Here is a 16,176-nt window from a genome sequence, read left to right on the forward strand (position 1 = left end):
TATATATATATATATATATATATATATATATATATATATATATATATATATATATATATATATATATATATATAAACTTGAAGACCATTTGTTTCAAGTTTGAACAATTATCATTAACATGATTCTTCTACTTCTTCTTCCTTTATGGCTAGCTAGCTTATCCGATTTGCCCTAGTACAAGAATAAGTGAATAACTTTAGTCTTTTATTTTATGCTCCATATTTTATAGTGCTGCATAATTCCTTCTTGTAATCATTCCAACCATAAGCACAAAGACACAAGGATTGATGCTTTCATTTCACAAAGCACTAAAAATAACAACCTCAATTCTTTAGGAGGAAAAAAAAGTAACATGACATATACATAGATGGTCCCGTTTGGATATAGTTTCATTTTCATAATTAAATAAAGACATATTTATAAATGAGAAAAACATATTGTAAATAAATTATACGATAAAAGACAGTCTAGTGCACAAGACTCCTATTTAATAAAATCTTATAATGATAGATATATACAACTTTATTACCGTAAGTAGATAGACCGTTTTCAGATATGCAATATATTTGTAAATAAAATTTTGTTCAATTGTACAAAGTTTGCTCAAGTGCATATTTGAGAGTATTTTCTCAATTAAAATTTAATTTGTAAATCTTCCGAAGGGGCATCATAGTGTCAAAGAAAAGCATCACTAGCAATTAATATCCCAAAAGAGTTATCATATTCTCACTTGGTTTTGATTCATGAATGGCCGAAAGCAAGAAGAAAATCAGCAATCGTATCTCGTACCCATTAAAATATTGGGAAGGTTAAAAGAAAACTATATAAATAACTAAATAAGTCTACAAGATATTTCACTATTTTATGGAATTATCATTCTAAAAAGAGTTTCCAAACATAAGGGTTAGAATTCTAAGGCACAATTCTAGTATATGAAAGACATATTCAATTCGACTAATTAATAGTTAGAAAGATTAAAGGGGATATGAATTTTTTTATAAACTAATTATTTTTTCATTTACAATAGTCATCATATTCGATACTTGTTTATCAGGGACTAACAATTGTTGGGTAAGAAGGAGAGTACGTTCAAAATCATTCCCTTCATGGCTTTTTTTTATTGCATTAGAATGTTCCATTTTTTTAATAAATAGACAATATTATAAATAAGGTATAAGAATGATCTATTAGCTAGAACTAGATGAGGGAACAATGCATGTACAGATTAATGGAGATCCGTGCTTTGTAAAGGAGATCTTTGAAATCTTAGATCGATTTTTTAACATTAAAAATATGGATGAAAAGATTAATACTAGTGACACAATCAGAATCATGACATTATTTTAATTAAGAATGTGTCAAATGAAGTTAGAGAATCTTTGTTTTTTTTATCTAATCTTGACTCAATCTATAACCATAACTCAATTAGCTAGTCATCATCAAATTCAAACACATGCCAACATATGGCATTCCTAGTAAAAGAAATTGATTTAAGTCAACACCACATGATGGTCTTCCATTAATGTTAATTCAGAAAAGACTCATACCATCATAAATAATAATGTTACATGCAATAATAATAGTGATTCATTTATCATTTTAAGAATGGATTCCTATGTAATTGTTGGGCTAGCATCCCCATGGTCATGCACAATCAGCTATGATCAGGGAGCTTCCGACCATTGGATAGTTTCATTATTAATGGATCATGAGAAGAATGAAAAGTTACAAGTAAAACACAACATCTTGAACTCAAACTTTAAGACAATAGTTTCATGAGTTTTTTCCTCATTATATTTCATTATTTCCATATCCCCAAACAAACATGACCTCAAATAATATTGGAAGCCAATTTTGAATTGATATTACTATGATTAAATATCTACTAATGTGTAATGTGGATCCCATTACTTATGATACACACACATCGCACAATACATTCTTGGTACTATAGCGGCGCATGAGCTTAATTTATTCACAAAAAAAGTCACTGCACAAAGAACTATAAAAAAGATATGGTGATGGGGGCAATCAATGAAACGAAGAAGAAAACTAAAAAGAAGAGGAAAAACTATAGCTATAGTGGGGAAGTGATCTTATGAATGATGTTAATAGATAAAAGGAATGTGGGGTCTCCCACAAACAAAGTTGAGGATATGGATCAAAGTTAAATGGTTTGGAGTTGTTGGAGTCATCTTTGGTGGTAGTGAGAGATAATTTTGATGTTAGAAAACGTGGGTCAAATTTAGATATATGATCACTCTCTCAACAACTCCATATACATGGAATGATCGACAAGCAGCCTTTTATTTCACTATGCACCACACAACCCCTGGTATGTGTTATGTGCTTATGATTGGTCAGAAAAAATATATTTAAATTAAAATTTAATTAGTGAATATTTTTCGGACTAATCAAAAACCCATGACATATAGGATAACACAAATTATGGAACAGCAAATGTGCTCCCTAAAACCTCAGTCATCCACCAACAATGTTTGTTTAATGGTATAAGGCCATACTAGAGTCCATATAGATAAGAAGTCAAAGCTCTAATTCCCGAGACAATCATACACTCCCATATGTCATCTTGCTAGGGCTCATGGTATATGAACCAATCACCTAGGATGATAACACACCAATTTAGATAACGACATTACTTTTAAAAAAAATTAAACTTTAAATTTGATCTGTTTAAAAACGTAATCTAGTCTTGTAGCCTACTTTTATGCTATAAGGCCATGTCAACCAAACTTACCTTTAAATAAATAGGTCTAACATTATTAAATTATATTTTTTTATATATTCTTATATTAAAATTCCATATATAATATGAGTTATATTAAAATAATATAAATATAAATATATAATATAATTAAATAGATGGATTTATTATATTTAATAAATCTTTTAAATGATCTAAAGTCTGACATATTAAATTATATATTTTTTTAAGAAGCTTTAGCCTGACTTATTGACGAACAATTTTAATTTGGCCTGTAATAAATCTATAATAGGTAGTCTAACTTATTTTCACTTTTATCCTTAAACTAATTAAAGTCTAGCTATGGCCAAAGGCAGGCTAATGCTAATATTTTTCTGTTGAAATTTATTCTTTACATTCAAAAAATACTTATCGCATTATATGGGGTCCAATTGAATTTTTTTACATTGTATGTGCATTGAAGGCATCATTAATGGTATTATGATTATTAAGTGAAAATAGTATATAAATTATAAATGCACGCATAAATTCTTATTTAGCCGCATCATCATACGTCTAAAACCATAGCAACCACTTCAAAAAATCGTACGTCACAAATAAGCATCTAAACATGGCTAAATTGGTTATAGTTCCCAAAACATTGATCAAAAGGGTGTGGCTTAAATATATGTATATTTTTGGGTCACAGATTATATAGTATAATTATATAAATAACTTGCCATATATATTAAATTCTAACTAAGTTAAATAAGAAAAATTAAAATTATTTGAAGAAGAAAGGCTTAGCTTAATGGATATTTATCCCTAAATATGTGACTTGATGTGTTAACATGTAATAAGTAAGTATTATTGTTTCATTTTGATAAAGGTGTTGAATCGAATATTCAGCATAGTCAATCAGTTTCTTTAATCCTTTCAACAAAAAAGAAAAGTAACAAAAAGTTGTTTTCCTTTGAGCTCATAACTGAACAAACTTCAGAATTATCTTCTTTTCATTTATTGTTTATTACGAAAAAGTCATCTAAAAAAGTAAAAATCAAATACTCCAACTTTTTGTCAGACAACACAAATCTCAAAGCTAATCCAAAAAAAATCAAACGGGTACAAGAACACCATTTGTTCCTCACACAATGCAATAGTGTTAAAATAGTTAAATGGTTAGTTAGTTTAGGTAGGATAATTAGTTTTTCTATTCTTTATATAAAAGATTCAATATAATTCTGCTTTTCAATCTATTCAATATTCAATAAATAATATTCTCTTCTCTCATTTTTCTTGATTCATTGGACAAATCTCTGAGTGAAAGTGAGGGGAGTGAAAGAACAGAGAAGAGAGGGGACAAAATCATGGGATGTGCATGTTTTTATTGCATAAACCTGCAAATGTGGATCATGCAAATCCTCTCCTTTCTAAATAAAAACAAAAAAGCAACTAATCTCTAATTCCCATCACATCCATCAATTTTATCTGACATCTAAAAAAGGTAACTAGCCTCCAAGGTGAAAATTTATAATTAACAAAATATCTTAATATGTGTTTATCTCATTAATCTTATCCAACTAAATTAAAATCTGACTAACCAATTAGCCTTTTTATCAACACTGATTAAATATTATACTAGTATGATTAGTATATTTAAGAATTAATAACTTTACTGGTAATCAATCAAATCATCTCTATTTCTCATTTAGCTTTTAATTTTTCTTTTTTATATGTATAAAAACTAGTTTAAAAATCAAGAATTAATAAAAAATGTTACAAATTACTTGTTAAAATAATAATTTTTTAACTATTGTCATTAATAGTAAAAAATGAAAGGGTAATAGTTTGTCTTTTTGTGCCTACATGGACATGGAGCGTGCCACTGTCCCACTCTTACTTGGAGTTTTGACGTGATAAACAGTGATATTTCTGTTAACTTTTTTTAGTTTAGCAATTGGAGAGTTTATGAAAAATTTATGAATTTTTTATATAAATATTTGCAAAACATTATAAATAGTGAACTTACATACATTACTTAAGTGACTCTTTCATGAAATTTATTAATTCTATACAAGAAAAGGTATTGTTAATATTATCTTGTTCTAACCACTTCAATTTGATTCAAACTGATGCATAATCAGATGTTATTTGCGGCTGAAAATACACTTAGTATAAATACATAATTTATAGAACAAATTCAACTAAGTGCATTTTCAGCCGCAAATAAAATCTCTATTTTTACCGGGTCTCATAACATTATTTTATCATTTATTATAATGCTCAATGAAATAAAATCAACATAATTTTTTCTCAAAATCACAAACAATATTATTTTCTCATTGTATTTACATCTCTCATCACTTCCTATTCACTAAAAAGAACTAAAAATTACTTTTATTTAAAAACAAAAATCAAAAAAATAAAAATAACATAATCGAGAACAGATTAATAATGTTCTTTATTACGTTAATAAAAAACGTGAGTGCTATAATAGTTTCTCCATAAATACAGAGGCAGAGGAGTATCTTTTTATGGTGAGCATTGCAGAGCATGCTTTACTTCCTGTGCTAAACAACCAAACGTTATTTTCATTGAGAGTGTTCTGGTTGCGTGCCTTATGCTCTATTCCTCTTCCTATTTTGGGTATGAAAGAGTGTGAACCCACCCCACTAAAGTGTGCAAATAAAATTACTTAAACCAAAGCTAAACTAGTTTCCCATCTCATGCTATTATACTTCTCTCTTTCTCTCTTTTGCTCTCTGGGGTTTGGTTTCTCTTAAGCTCTGTCAAACTTATTATTATTATTCAACTTCTTTCCTTTCAAGTGCTACAAACAAACCCTTTTGAGGTTTATTATTGTAGCCTCTTCTTCTGGCTGGTGCTGTTTGGTTCATGCATTAAAAAGCTTCAACCTTGTTCCAAAAACAAACAAAAAAACTGTTTTTTCCTCACAACTTCAACATGGTGTGGTATTTCATGAACTTAAGCTGTGGTTAGTTCTGTAAGGGTATATTATCCTGAACCTAACTTCTCTTTTATGCTTTTGATGTTTTATTTTTTACTCTAATGTTTGGTTTTGTTGCTTTTATAACCAGTTGTGTTTCATTTATTGGTGAAGATATAGGAATACAAAGAACAAGGCTATTATTTCCTTTTGAGTTTTTCCTTGCAATAGTGTGGTTTTTGTGATGGATGAGAGGTCAATAAATGAGGTTTCTCCTCAGCTTTTGGATTTGATCTCAAATGAGAAAGAATGGAACATAAAAAAAAGTGAAGGAAAGTGTTCTGAGGAGAAGGAACTTGAACTCAAACTTGGTCCACCTGGTTGTGAAGATAATATGAAAAACAACATCAACAACACTAGTACTATTGAAAGAGATCACTCTCTACTTTCTCTTGGTTACTTTCCCAATAATGGTTTTCAAAAACAGAATCTTTCTACTTCTGATATTCCATCCAAGGCTATTTATCCTTCTCCATGGTCTTCTTCAACAAGTTACCACCACCAACATCAATATAAGGGTAATAATAAAGCTTTATCATTTCTTGTGATGGGAAATGATGCATCCCCTAAGGTTGGTGCTACTGAGAAGAAAGTGCTCTCTCCCTCTTCTGCAAACACAGCTGTTTCCAACAACACTTCTCAGAAAAGGTACTATAACTTTTTCTCTATGCTTGTATCTGTGCTTTGTAACTTTTAGACAGAGGACATTCATTCATAGAGTCACGTTGTTTCATATGTATGTGTGGTCCATGCATGCTTCTTTTGTTTCATTCTAGTTGTTACAGTAGATCTAGTGTTATAAACCCTTGTTGCAATTTTAGTGTAAGAATTAAATATGAAGTTTTTTTTGTCATGATTAATTGCTATATGGTTTTATAAACTTGGAATAAATAAGGGGCAAATTTATGATTTGATCCTCTTGTACTATGTACTAGTGGATGTTTTTGTTCTGTTATATTTCCACTTGCTATGTTTTTCCTTCAGAGATGTCTACATCTGAATTTTGATGCTATCTATCATTTATTATGTGCCTTCGTTATCTAGTCCTCCTTCAAGTTCAACATTGCCATGTGAATATCTGAACCATGTCTCCAATTTTTGTTCCTCTTTTTCTGTCTCTTATGTTTTTTAATTTCTTTTGTCCCTCATTGGGAAAGGCTATTTTTGCTTCTTGTTTTAAATAAACATAATAGTTATGAATTTTGGATATAGTATATAAATATATGTGTGTATATTATCCTCATTTGATTTTTTGTTTTGTTTTTATAATGTAATTTAAAATATATCAACATAACTGAAAGGTGCATGGTAACTTATATGAATGATTATATGACAATATGAATGATTATACATTAGAGAATAAAGTATCTCCTCATAGCAGATAACTTCTCTCCTACAACCAGTAAAATGTGACATATGTACTTTTTTGTATAGTTTTAGAAATGTTTTTGTAGAAAATGATTAAATCAGACACATGTCATGATTTTAGTGGTTGTAGGAGATAACTTATCTCCCATTGGACATACTTTATTCTCTATACATGACAAGGTTGTTTTTCTTTATTCTGTGGAGTATGGTTCTTTCCTTATTGGTTTTATTACTATTCACTTTCATGCCTAACTTTTTTCAATATGGACCCACCAAAACACAGAAATGCTCCTGGTTCTGTAGTAGGTTGGCCTCCAATTCGTTCATTCAGGAAGAACCTTGCAAACAGCAGCACTTCTAAGCCATCACATGGTTCCTCTCAGCAGCAGAAACAACATGACAAGGTTGTTGGTAAGAAACATGTTGATAACTATGTTGTTGGTGGTAGTAAAAGTTTGTTCGTGAAGATCAATATGGATGGTGTTCCTATTGGGAGAAAAGTGGACCTCAATGCTTACTATAGCTATGAAAATCTATCCTCTGTTGTGGATGAACTTTTTAGAGACCTTCTTGCAGGTTATTTTTTGTTATCTTTAATTCAATAATTGTCAATTTAATCACACTATTTTTTACGAAAAAGGTATTGGTCTAGTGGTGTAAGGTTCCGCTAGATCCCCAGGATGACCAAAAGGTTAATGATTCAATTCCTCTGAGAGTCCTTATTAAAAAGGATGAGGGAATACCCTTGATAGTGTAAAAAAAACACTATTTTTTATTTACTTAGTTGATGTAATTGTTCTACTGAGGAATTTTTTTATTTTGGAGTGATAGCTAAACCCATGTTGAGAGCATGTTATTTTAATGATTAAGGAATTAAAGATAAAAAATTTGTTTTGTTAAGTAGTGTGATTTTATTTAATACAAAATCTAAAGTCATGATTTCCAATGTATAGTATATATATTTGATTCCTTAACAAGAAGATGGGTAGCTAGACCTTATAAAATTTGTTAAGACAATAGTTAGCATAACAGTTTCAAATTTATGGCTAGCTATGTTCTTAAGGAGTTGGCTAAGATTAATTCAACATTTATTACTGCTCTTGGTATTAAATGTCAACCTTGCTTTAGTGCTATTGAATTTTAGTACATTAGCTTATAGTCAATAATCATTTTCACCAAACAAGTTTTATAATACAAATTTTCTAATTTGGCCTTTAGACAAATTTGCTTGCATATGTTTGTGTGGACATATTTTTCTCATTACATTGTTGGAATAGATGAAGTAATCACATTTTGTCTTTTATCACTTTTGTTCAGCTCAAAGAGATTCCTCTGGTGTTAGAGTTCACAACAAGAAAGAGGAAGAGAAACCTATTACAGGTTTATTGGATGGAAGTGGAGAGTATACTCTTGTTTATGAGGATAATGAAGGAGACAGGATGCTTGTTGGGGATGTGCCATGGCAGTAAGCATCTTAATCGTATGCACTAACAATGTATGAGTTTATATATTGTCATTGCATCATCCATTATTCATATTTTATCACTCTTAACTCTTGAAAAATAATAGAAATGAATGATGGATGATATAGTAACCGTGTATAAATCTGTACACTACCAATGCATGGATGTTATACTCTTATTATTTTTATTTTATTCAAATTTTATATTATTCTATTTCTTGATGTTTGGGAACCAATGCCTAATTTAAATTTTATTATTCTAAAATCTGAAACATTTGTTTTGTTAGATTCCTTATGATTAATTAACAAATACTATTATTCATTTATTTAAATATGAATAATTCCTAAGCACACTACATGTCATGGCATGTCTGTTTCTCACATAGAAAAAAACTTGTATCTTTGTCCCCTCCTACAAATACAAATAAACTAAGAAAATAATTATTGTTTTTCCCTATGTATTGTTTTTTTAATAATAATGATTTAGTTATTATTACTAGGAAATTCTGATTTGGACTTGGTAGCAACAATATTAATATAATATATTTGGGTTTTTTCTCTAATGTCTATGTTTGGCAGTATGTTCCTATCAACAGTAAAGAGGCTAAGGGTGTTGAAGAGTACTGAACTTTCTGCTTTTACACGTGAGTGGGAATCTTATAATTTTTTTTGGTTATGTAGTTAATTATTCCTCTTCCTTTTTAATATAAGTTAAAATTATGTGATCAAACATTTGAAAAAATGTTTTTTTTTCAGTGGGTAGTAAACAAGAGAAGATACCAATTGACTCAGCAATGAAATGAAAGAGAGTTTGAGGTCTTTTTGCCTATTCTAATTTGGTGTTTTGGTTCATTTCTCTAATGAAAGATCATGGAATGACAACTAAGTAATGTGTATGAATCTATCCTTTTTTTAAGATTGAAATGTTTATGGTTTGTATAAATAGAGAAGGGAAACTTCACAAGATTTACTGTTGAGTAACCATTAACTTGTTATGGTTTGTATTTTGATTTTGAAGTCCCTTTTATAGATAGTCTTGTTCAATTTAATGAGTTCATGTCTTGGTCAAGTGCCATAAATTGAGGAGTTTTAACCTCTTTTGTCTATAATAATAAAGGGAAAAAATATATACTCTAATAATATGAGTTTTATGTATTATCATTGTATCATTTACTATTCATATTTAATTATCAACGACTCCTCGAAAATAATAATTCAAATAAGTAGTGCATAATGTAGTGGCTGTATAAATCTTAGATTGATTAGTGCATAGATATTATACTCATAATAAATTTTGGTTAAAATTGTCATTTTCATAATTACATGTGACATGGTTTAGACTTGTCTCTCATGTTGGAGAAGGTGGAGCTGATTAGTAATTTATTCCTCGGATTAACTTATATTTAACCCAATTTCTTCAAACTAAAATCTTAGCAAAACAAAGTAAAAATCTAACCTTCACTCATCACTCCTTATTCTTTGAGGCAGGTGTACTTTCTTTTTTAATTAATAAAAATTAGGTGAATATGTTCTTTGACAATTAAAGCTACCAACCCTTTTCTTATTATATCAATTCCCTATCATTTTCATCCAAGTAAGATGTTTATATTCCTAATGATGTGTTAAAAGAATGACATTTTGTAGGTTTGAGAGCCTCTAAGTATAGACCATGATTGTTGGAAGGTAAAATATGAAATAGGAAATTTGAGGCTCTCCTACCTAATAGACTAATCTTTTGGGTTAAACTCTTCTCATATGACGAAGTTTAATAATTAGTGTTTTCATTGAGAGTTGTGTCATAGAAAATGCTACTTATAGGTTGAATTACGGTACAGTGAATGAAGTCGGGTCAATATTAAGTAAAATAGTAAAATTAATGTGATACTTAAGCTATAAAACTATCACACTTAGTAGATAAGTCTTTTGAGTTGAATCTCCTTATATGCATAAGTCCTAACATAATACCATAAAGTTGAGGGTCAAGGAACATTGCATCTATGACTAGGGCTATGCTAATAGAAAGCAATTTAGAAGGAATATAATAGTCGTTATCATTGAGGGGTGCCTAACTTGGTTGCCTAATGCCTAAAAATGAGATTAATAATCTTACTCTTCTAAACCAATGTTTGTTTTCTGGTGAGGGAAATAAGATGTGTGATCTTGAAGCCTTTTACCATGGTGTCTAAGAAATGAAGATTTGATTTGATTATCATTTGTATTAAGAACAAATTATCTCGGTCTTGAATGTAATAACTGCTCCATTAAGTTTAAGTACAGGTTATGCATTTTCTTCTCCTGCTTTATGCTTCTTGTGTAATATATAGTTGTACATGGTTATACAAAAATAATTCAAAAATGAAAGGGTATATAGGATTAGACTTAAAAATGTACTATATTATCCAATTTATATATAGGGTATGTTGAATCCTGAGAGCTTCAACTACTAAGAGTTTCATTGTTATCGAGACATGAGAAAAGTAGAGAGATATGGGTGTAACATCACGTTTTGAACCAAAACTTAAAGTATTAGTTTCAAGTTTTTTTCCACTTGCATATTTTTTCACCATTCACTCATATCTAATGTAAGACATCATACTTGAATATACCAAACAATCTTCCCATCAAGTGTATATGGGTAGTGGTACCTCATACTTATAGGTGTGCTCCTCTTTAGGTCCACTATGTCTCAGCTGAACCATTGGACTCTACCACTTGTTGGACCGCGACCGGAGGGTCTCCAATCACGAGAGAGTTCAATTGTTACCGAGACAAGAAAATAATAGAGAGTCACAAATGAGACACCACTTCTTGAACCAAAACCTTAAGATAATAATTCTATTGATCTTTTTCACTTATAAACTTTTTCGTTCATCCCCTCATAAAATCACCTGACCAAATCCTACAACATTCACTAGAAATGTTCACTCTTAGATCTTTATTTTTTCTTGATTTAGTTTTCATTTTTTGCAGGCACCTTCCCCATCTTTCAGTTTTACTATAATTAAGTGGTCTCTTTCTGGTTTCTTGCTCCTAGCCTTTTAAACAACTATGCAGTAGTGAATATTTCAACTATATTTGATTGCCAACAAGTTTGACAGCTAAAATAATATTATCTCATAATCCATACAAAAATTGAAGGGTTCTAGAATGAGAATAATGACTCTTTCATATGCAAGAGATTATATTGATTAAATAGAAGCATTATATATATAGATCAAAACTCAGAAGGAAAAAAGATCCATACACAAAAATAACATCAACATGTATAAAACAAAGGGTCTTTAATTTCCTGAACCATCAGTACATCGGAGACAATTAAATAAAACCCAAAATTCATTAAAACAGAAGCATATTATGCACCCATATAAAAGGGACACAACATGTAGAGAGAAAAATTACAAATTTGATTCCATTATAATAATAATTAAGAGCGAGCTTCTACACCTAAAATGCACACACACACACATATATATATATAGTCTTGTGAAGTTGATTCTCCACAAACTATAGCAGTCTTGTACTATGTTATTGTATATAAGCAACATGTTTATCAGAATTATTTTGAAGATAAACAACATCTTGAAATTAAGGAACAACTACATCAGTTACTAAAAAAATTGAAACAAAAATACATACCAAGATTAAGTATAGGCTTCATGAATTAATAATTTGCCTGGCTTGAGCCTGTGTGCCGTATATAGCTGTATGAACAAACAAGAGAGAAAGATATAATCAAATCAAGGAATCATCACCTTGTGCATGTTCTGCCATATCTAGCTGTTGGATCCACCATAGTAGGCAGATAATATTAGCTTCAAAAGCTTCTTCAGCCATAGAATATATATATAAGGAGAAAATGATTTTTGATCAGTGAGGAGGGAAAGGTATAGTAATTGTAAATATGTGAATGAAGATGTAATGGATCACCCATTTCTAACTTTTGGTTCTTTGACCCTCAACCCTTCCTATATTCTTAGCCAAACATGTAATGATGATATATAGGTTTTGAGTGGGAGTACTTTCATTTTCAATTTTATTGTTGTTGTTGTTGGGTTTATATATTTGCTTTGAATAATGTTTCATATACATCTAACTACCATATTATATATTTTTTAAAATGGTGTGTATAGAAAGAAGATAAAAGTAAGTTAAATATAAATATAACTGTGGGTGGGAAAGTTGTGAAGTAGACAAAATAACCATTCATAAATATTTATAGTATATAAAAATGTTATACTATGTTTAAAAAATGATGTGAAACCATTTTGGTTATGACATACCCTAATCAGAGTTCAGATTATGCAGGTAATCAGAACAACCAGGATCATATATCATGGGTAGAATTCATGCAGAAAAATATTCACATTATATTTTATTAGCAGGATCCTTTCAAGGGTGTAAACAAATTCTGCGGTCAGTGCAGAAAAACATTCACGTTATTTTATTCTCCCACTTTCCTCAAGTGGGTCAAGGTTGTAAAACTGGTCAACTAGGGTTTGATTTGTATGTGGACAAATTAAAAAACAAGGGAGAATAAGGCAACATTTTGAGGCACTCTTGCCAATATAAGATTCTAATGGAACCCTTCTTAGTCAAAAGATAATCAGTATGTCTCTCTCTCTCTATATATCAAAATTTCACTGCACACTTGTATTAAATGTGGCAAACACATTTGAGAGAAAAAAAGTGAGAAAAAATTTAACTAAAAAGTAATAAAAAATTGAACTATTAAGTTTACATATTAAGTCTAATAAAAATATATAGTTTTTAATATTTTTAACTAAAAGAAAGAAAAATTATCACGTCGTTCATCTATATACATGCATGTAAACTTTACTACACAATTGCACTAAATGTGACTAATAGAATTGAGATGAAAAGGTGACAAAAAACTAATTGTTAAGCTACACAATTGCATTAAATGCAGCCAATGAAGAGTGTTTGTGGAGACACATTCTTTAGGCCTTGTCCCAATTCTCCTAACTACATTGCTAATACTCAATCATCTAAGGCAAAACTAAGGTCTCATAGTGCCTCAAAGCAAAGACCTGAGCCTAAGAAAAGGCTTTCAGGCAATGAAATAGTGGCTGCAAGAAATAGCATAAGTGGAGTTAGAATGCAATACAATCCACAGACTCGAGAATACAGCATTTTTAACAAGGCTGTTCAAGAATATTATGTCAATTGGGAGAAATCATAAGGAAATTATTTAAGAGGAAAATGAAGTAAATAAGTTACTTGGTTTGAAATTTACTTTTTACTTGTTCTTGCAACTTATAGATAGAAAAGAAGAAAATCTGGTTATGTACATTATTTTTTTAAGAGTTAGTTTTCTTGTTCCAAATGATTACTTCTAAGTTCTGATAAACAATTTGGTTATTCTTTTTATGGTTAATACATTGTATGTTTAAAAATAAGAATAATGTGCTTAGCATTATTCTTATATTTGCTAATTGCCTATTTGTAAATAGTTTTAAGTGCTAAAAAATCTGTCACAAAAGATACATTTGCCATTGCTTATTTTTTAGTTGGCTGTTTAGAAGAATTACTGATAATTGTAAACATGGTTGATGCAAATTTGAAATCCATTAGCTTCCCAAGTAAAGCTTCAAGTTTGGTTGAGAATTTTATTAATTATTTTTGAAAATTTCAGACTTTCAACCATTTGAAGGTAGATTCATATGTCCAATATATTTCATTCCTCAATTATGGGTCATTCACAATTTGAATGAGGCATTCAGGGGAATGTTGATAAGTGCTATTAGAATAAAAATGGATTAACATATTGAGAATTGTTTGAACTTAAAATTATCAATACCAAGTTACTTTTGTATTCTTTAACAAATGCCCTTATATCATTCATTATCAAAATTATACAGAGTATTTTGATACCTTGAAACTTTAATTTAGTCTAATGTGAAGAGAAGCACAATAAAATTGAGAATGGCAAAACACTATATGTGTTCCGTAATATATACTCTGTTACAGGAAATAAAATATCATGGCCTATTAGCTCAGTTGGTTAGAGCGTCGTGCTAATAACGCGAAGGTCGCAGGTTCGAGACCTGCATGGGCCATTTTTATTTTTGCAATATTTTTCTATGCTCTTTTCATACCATGAAGGCCAATGTTTTTGGGCCTAAATCATCCTTCATGGCCTCACTTTTTGTTCCTTTTCATACACAATTATTGTAACAATAAACTTCAATAATATGAAAAGCCGAATAATTAACATATGACTAATGGAGATTTGCCGACAATGTAAAAAATAATTAATATATTAAATCAAAATATGAAAGTAATTAAGTGGTTGGGGTGATGAAATTAAATCTAGAGCCCCTGTTCAATCAAATAATCTCCCAACCTCTCAACAATTATGTTACACTGTCCTGGGGTCAAAGGTTGTTCATATATACCAACCACAAGAGATTGGTTCGTTTTCTTCACTGTGATCCCACCACTACCCTGCAAATTATAATAGAGTAACATTGTAAATTAAATAAATTGCACTGAATTGGATGCAACATCTTATTCCCTAGTTCATTATGTATGGCAAGAACAACGAACCCATTTATCAAATATGGGGTTTCATACAGATCTTCAAATCACAATCAATTTTCCAAGAACAAACACCTCAAGTTTTACAACAAAATTAATCATGAAATTACTTATTTATTATTATTATTTCTCTAAATGAGTAAATTATCTAATTAGTTTTCAGAGTTATTCAGAGTTAACCTGATTAGACCAAAATTTTCATGGTCTAACCCCTTGTTTTCGAACTAGAACCACTTGTGAACCTAGTCGATAATCAGAACGGTCTGACCTTCCAATCCGGAAACGTTTGCGATAAGATACAATGAAGATATAAGAAGAGAATGCACCTTCTTGGCACGGATAACAGCTCCGCTTTCTCCTTGGATGACCATGTACTTTGTGCCACCAAGGTATAACCCAGTTGGGGCAAGGCTTCCAGGTTCATCAAAATCTTTGATAATGCTTTCAATTTCTTCAATCTTAAACTGCATACACATATATCATAACAATATCAATTACACTAATTAGAACTTGAAAGTTGTAATGTACTAATATAAATGAAGTGCATATTATGACTTATGAGAATGAGTTACCTCCGGGAATATGGAGCTATAAGCCCACGGGGAGCCGTCATGGCCGACGATGGCGGCAGCCGTGAGGGTATGGCCGTCAATATCACACATAAGGTACTCATCCACATAAGTTTGCCATGACATTTTCAACTCCTATTGATGGATTAATTCTCTTCTTCAACCTCTTAATTCCTTAGTTGAGTTATTATGTGATATACATATATGAAACTATCTATTATAAACATTATGCATTAGTGCTATTCACGTTCTCCATATATGCATTAGTGCTATTCACTTTCCTCTTTCCTATTTATTTCTCATTATCCCAATCATTAATTTCTTCCTCACAAATTACAAACTAGCTAGTGCTCTAGGGAGAGAGTAATACTTGTATGGGTGGAGAGAGTAATACTTGTATGGGTGGACCAAAGTAATATTTAGACGTTGGTCAAGTGGTGTAAGACTCCATTAGATATCTAAAATGACTAAAAAGTCAAGGTTCGATTCTTGAGAATAACATTTATTG

At 30.3% G+C, this 16,176-nt stretch overlaps 2 protein-coding genes and 1 non-coding gene across 5 annotated transcripts; 2 read left to right on the forward strand and 1 right to left on the reverse strand.

Moving 5' to 3' along the window:
- LOC109342882 (auxin-responsive protein IAA26-like) lies at window positions 5,868–9,551 on the forward strand. Of its 3 annotated transcripts, none has more exons than XM_019580921.1 (6): window positions 5,868–6,148; window positions 6,197–6,359; window positions 7,363–7,655; window positions 8,397–8,544; window positions 9,121–9,185; window positions 9,298–9,551. In XM_019580921.1, the coding sequence occupies exons 1-6, from the start codon at window positions 5,896–5,898 to the stop codon at window positions 9,342–9,344; spliced, it is 969 nt and encodes a 322-aa protein (XP_019436466.1). In that variant the 5' UTR covers window positions 5,868–5,895; the 3' UTR covers window positions 9,345–9,551. The 3 variants fall into 3 exon arrangements, with proteins under 3 accessions (XP_019436466.1, XP_019436467.1, XP_019436465.1); XM_019580922.1 differs by having other exon boundaries at window positions 5,868–6,146; window positions 6,246–6,359; XM_019580920.1 differs by having other exon boundaries at window positions 5,868–6,359.
- Window positions 14,545–14,618, forward strand: TRNAI-AAU. Its single transcript has one exon. It is a non-coding gene; the product is annotated as a tRNA-Ile (tRNA).
- LOC109342511 (profilin-3-like) lies at window positions 14,866–15,802 on the reverse strand. Its single transcript, XM_019580488.1, has 3 exons — window positions 15,672–15,802; window positions 15,426–15,563; window positions 14,866–15,006 (listed from the first exon to the last, which is right to left on the reverse strand). Exons 1-3 carry the CDS (start codon window positions 15,792–15,794, stop codon window positions 14,872–14,874), a joined length of 396 nt encoding a protein of 131 aa, XP_019436033.1. The 5' UTR covers window positions 15,795–15,802; the 3' UTR covers window positions 14,866–14,871.

The sequence above is a fragment of the Lupinus angustifolius genome, chromosome LG03, assembly GCF_001865875.1.
Source record: "Lupinus angustifolius cultivar Tanjil chromosome LG03, LupAngTanjil_v1.0, whole genome shotgun sequence".
Classification (NCBI taxonomy): Eukaryota; Viridiplantae; Streptophyta; class Magnoliopsida; order Fabales; family Fabaceae; genus Lupinus; species Lupinus angustifolius.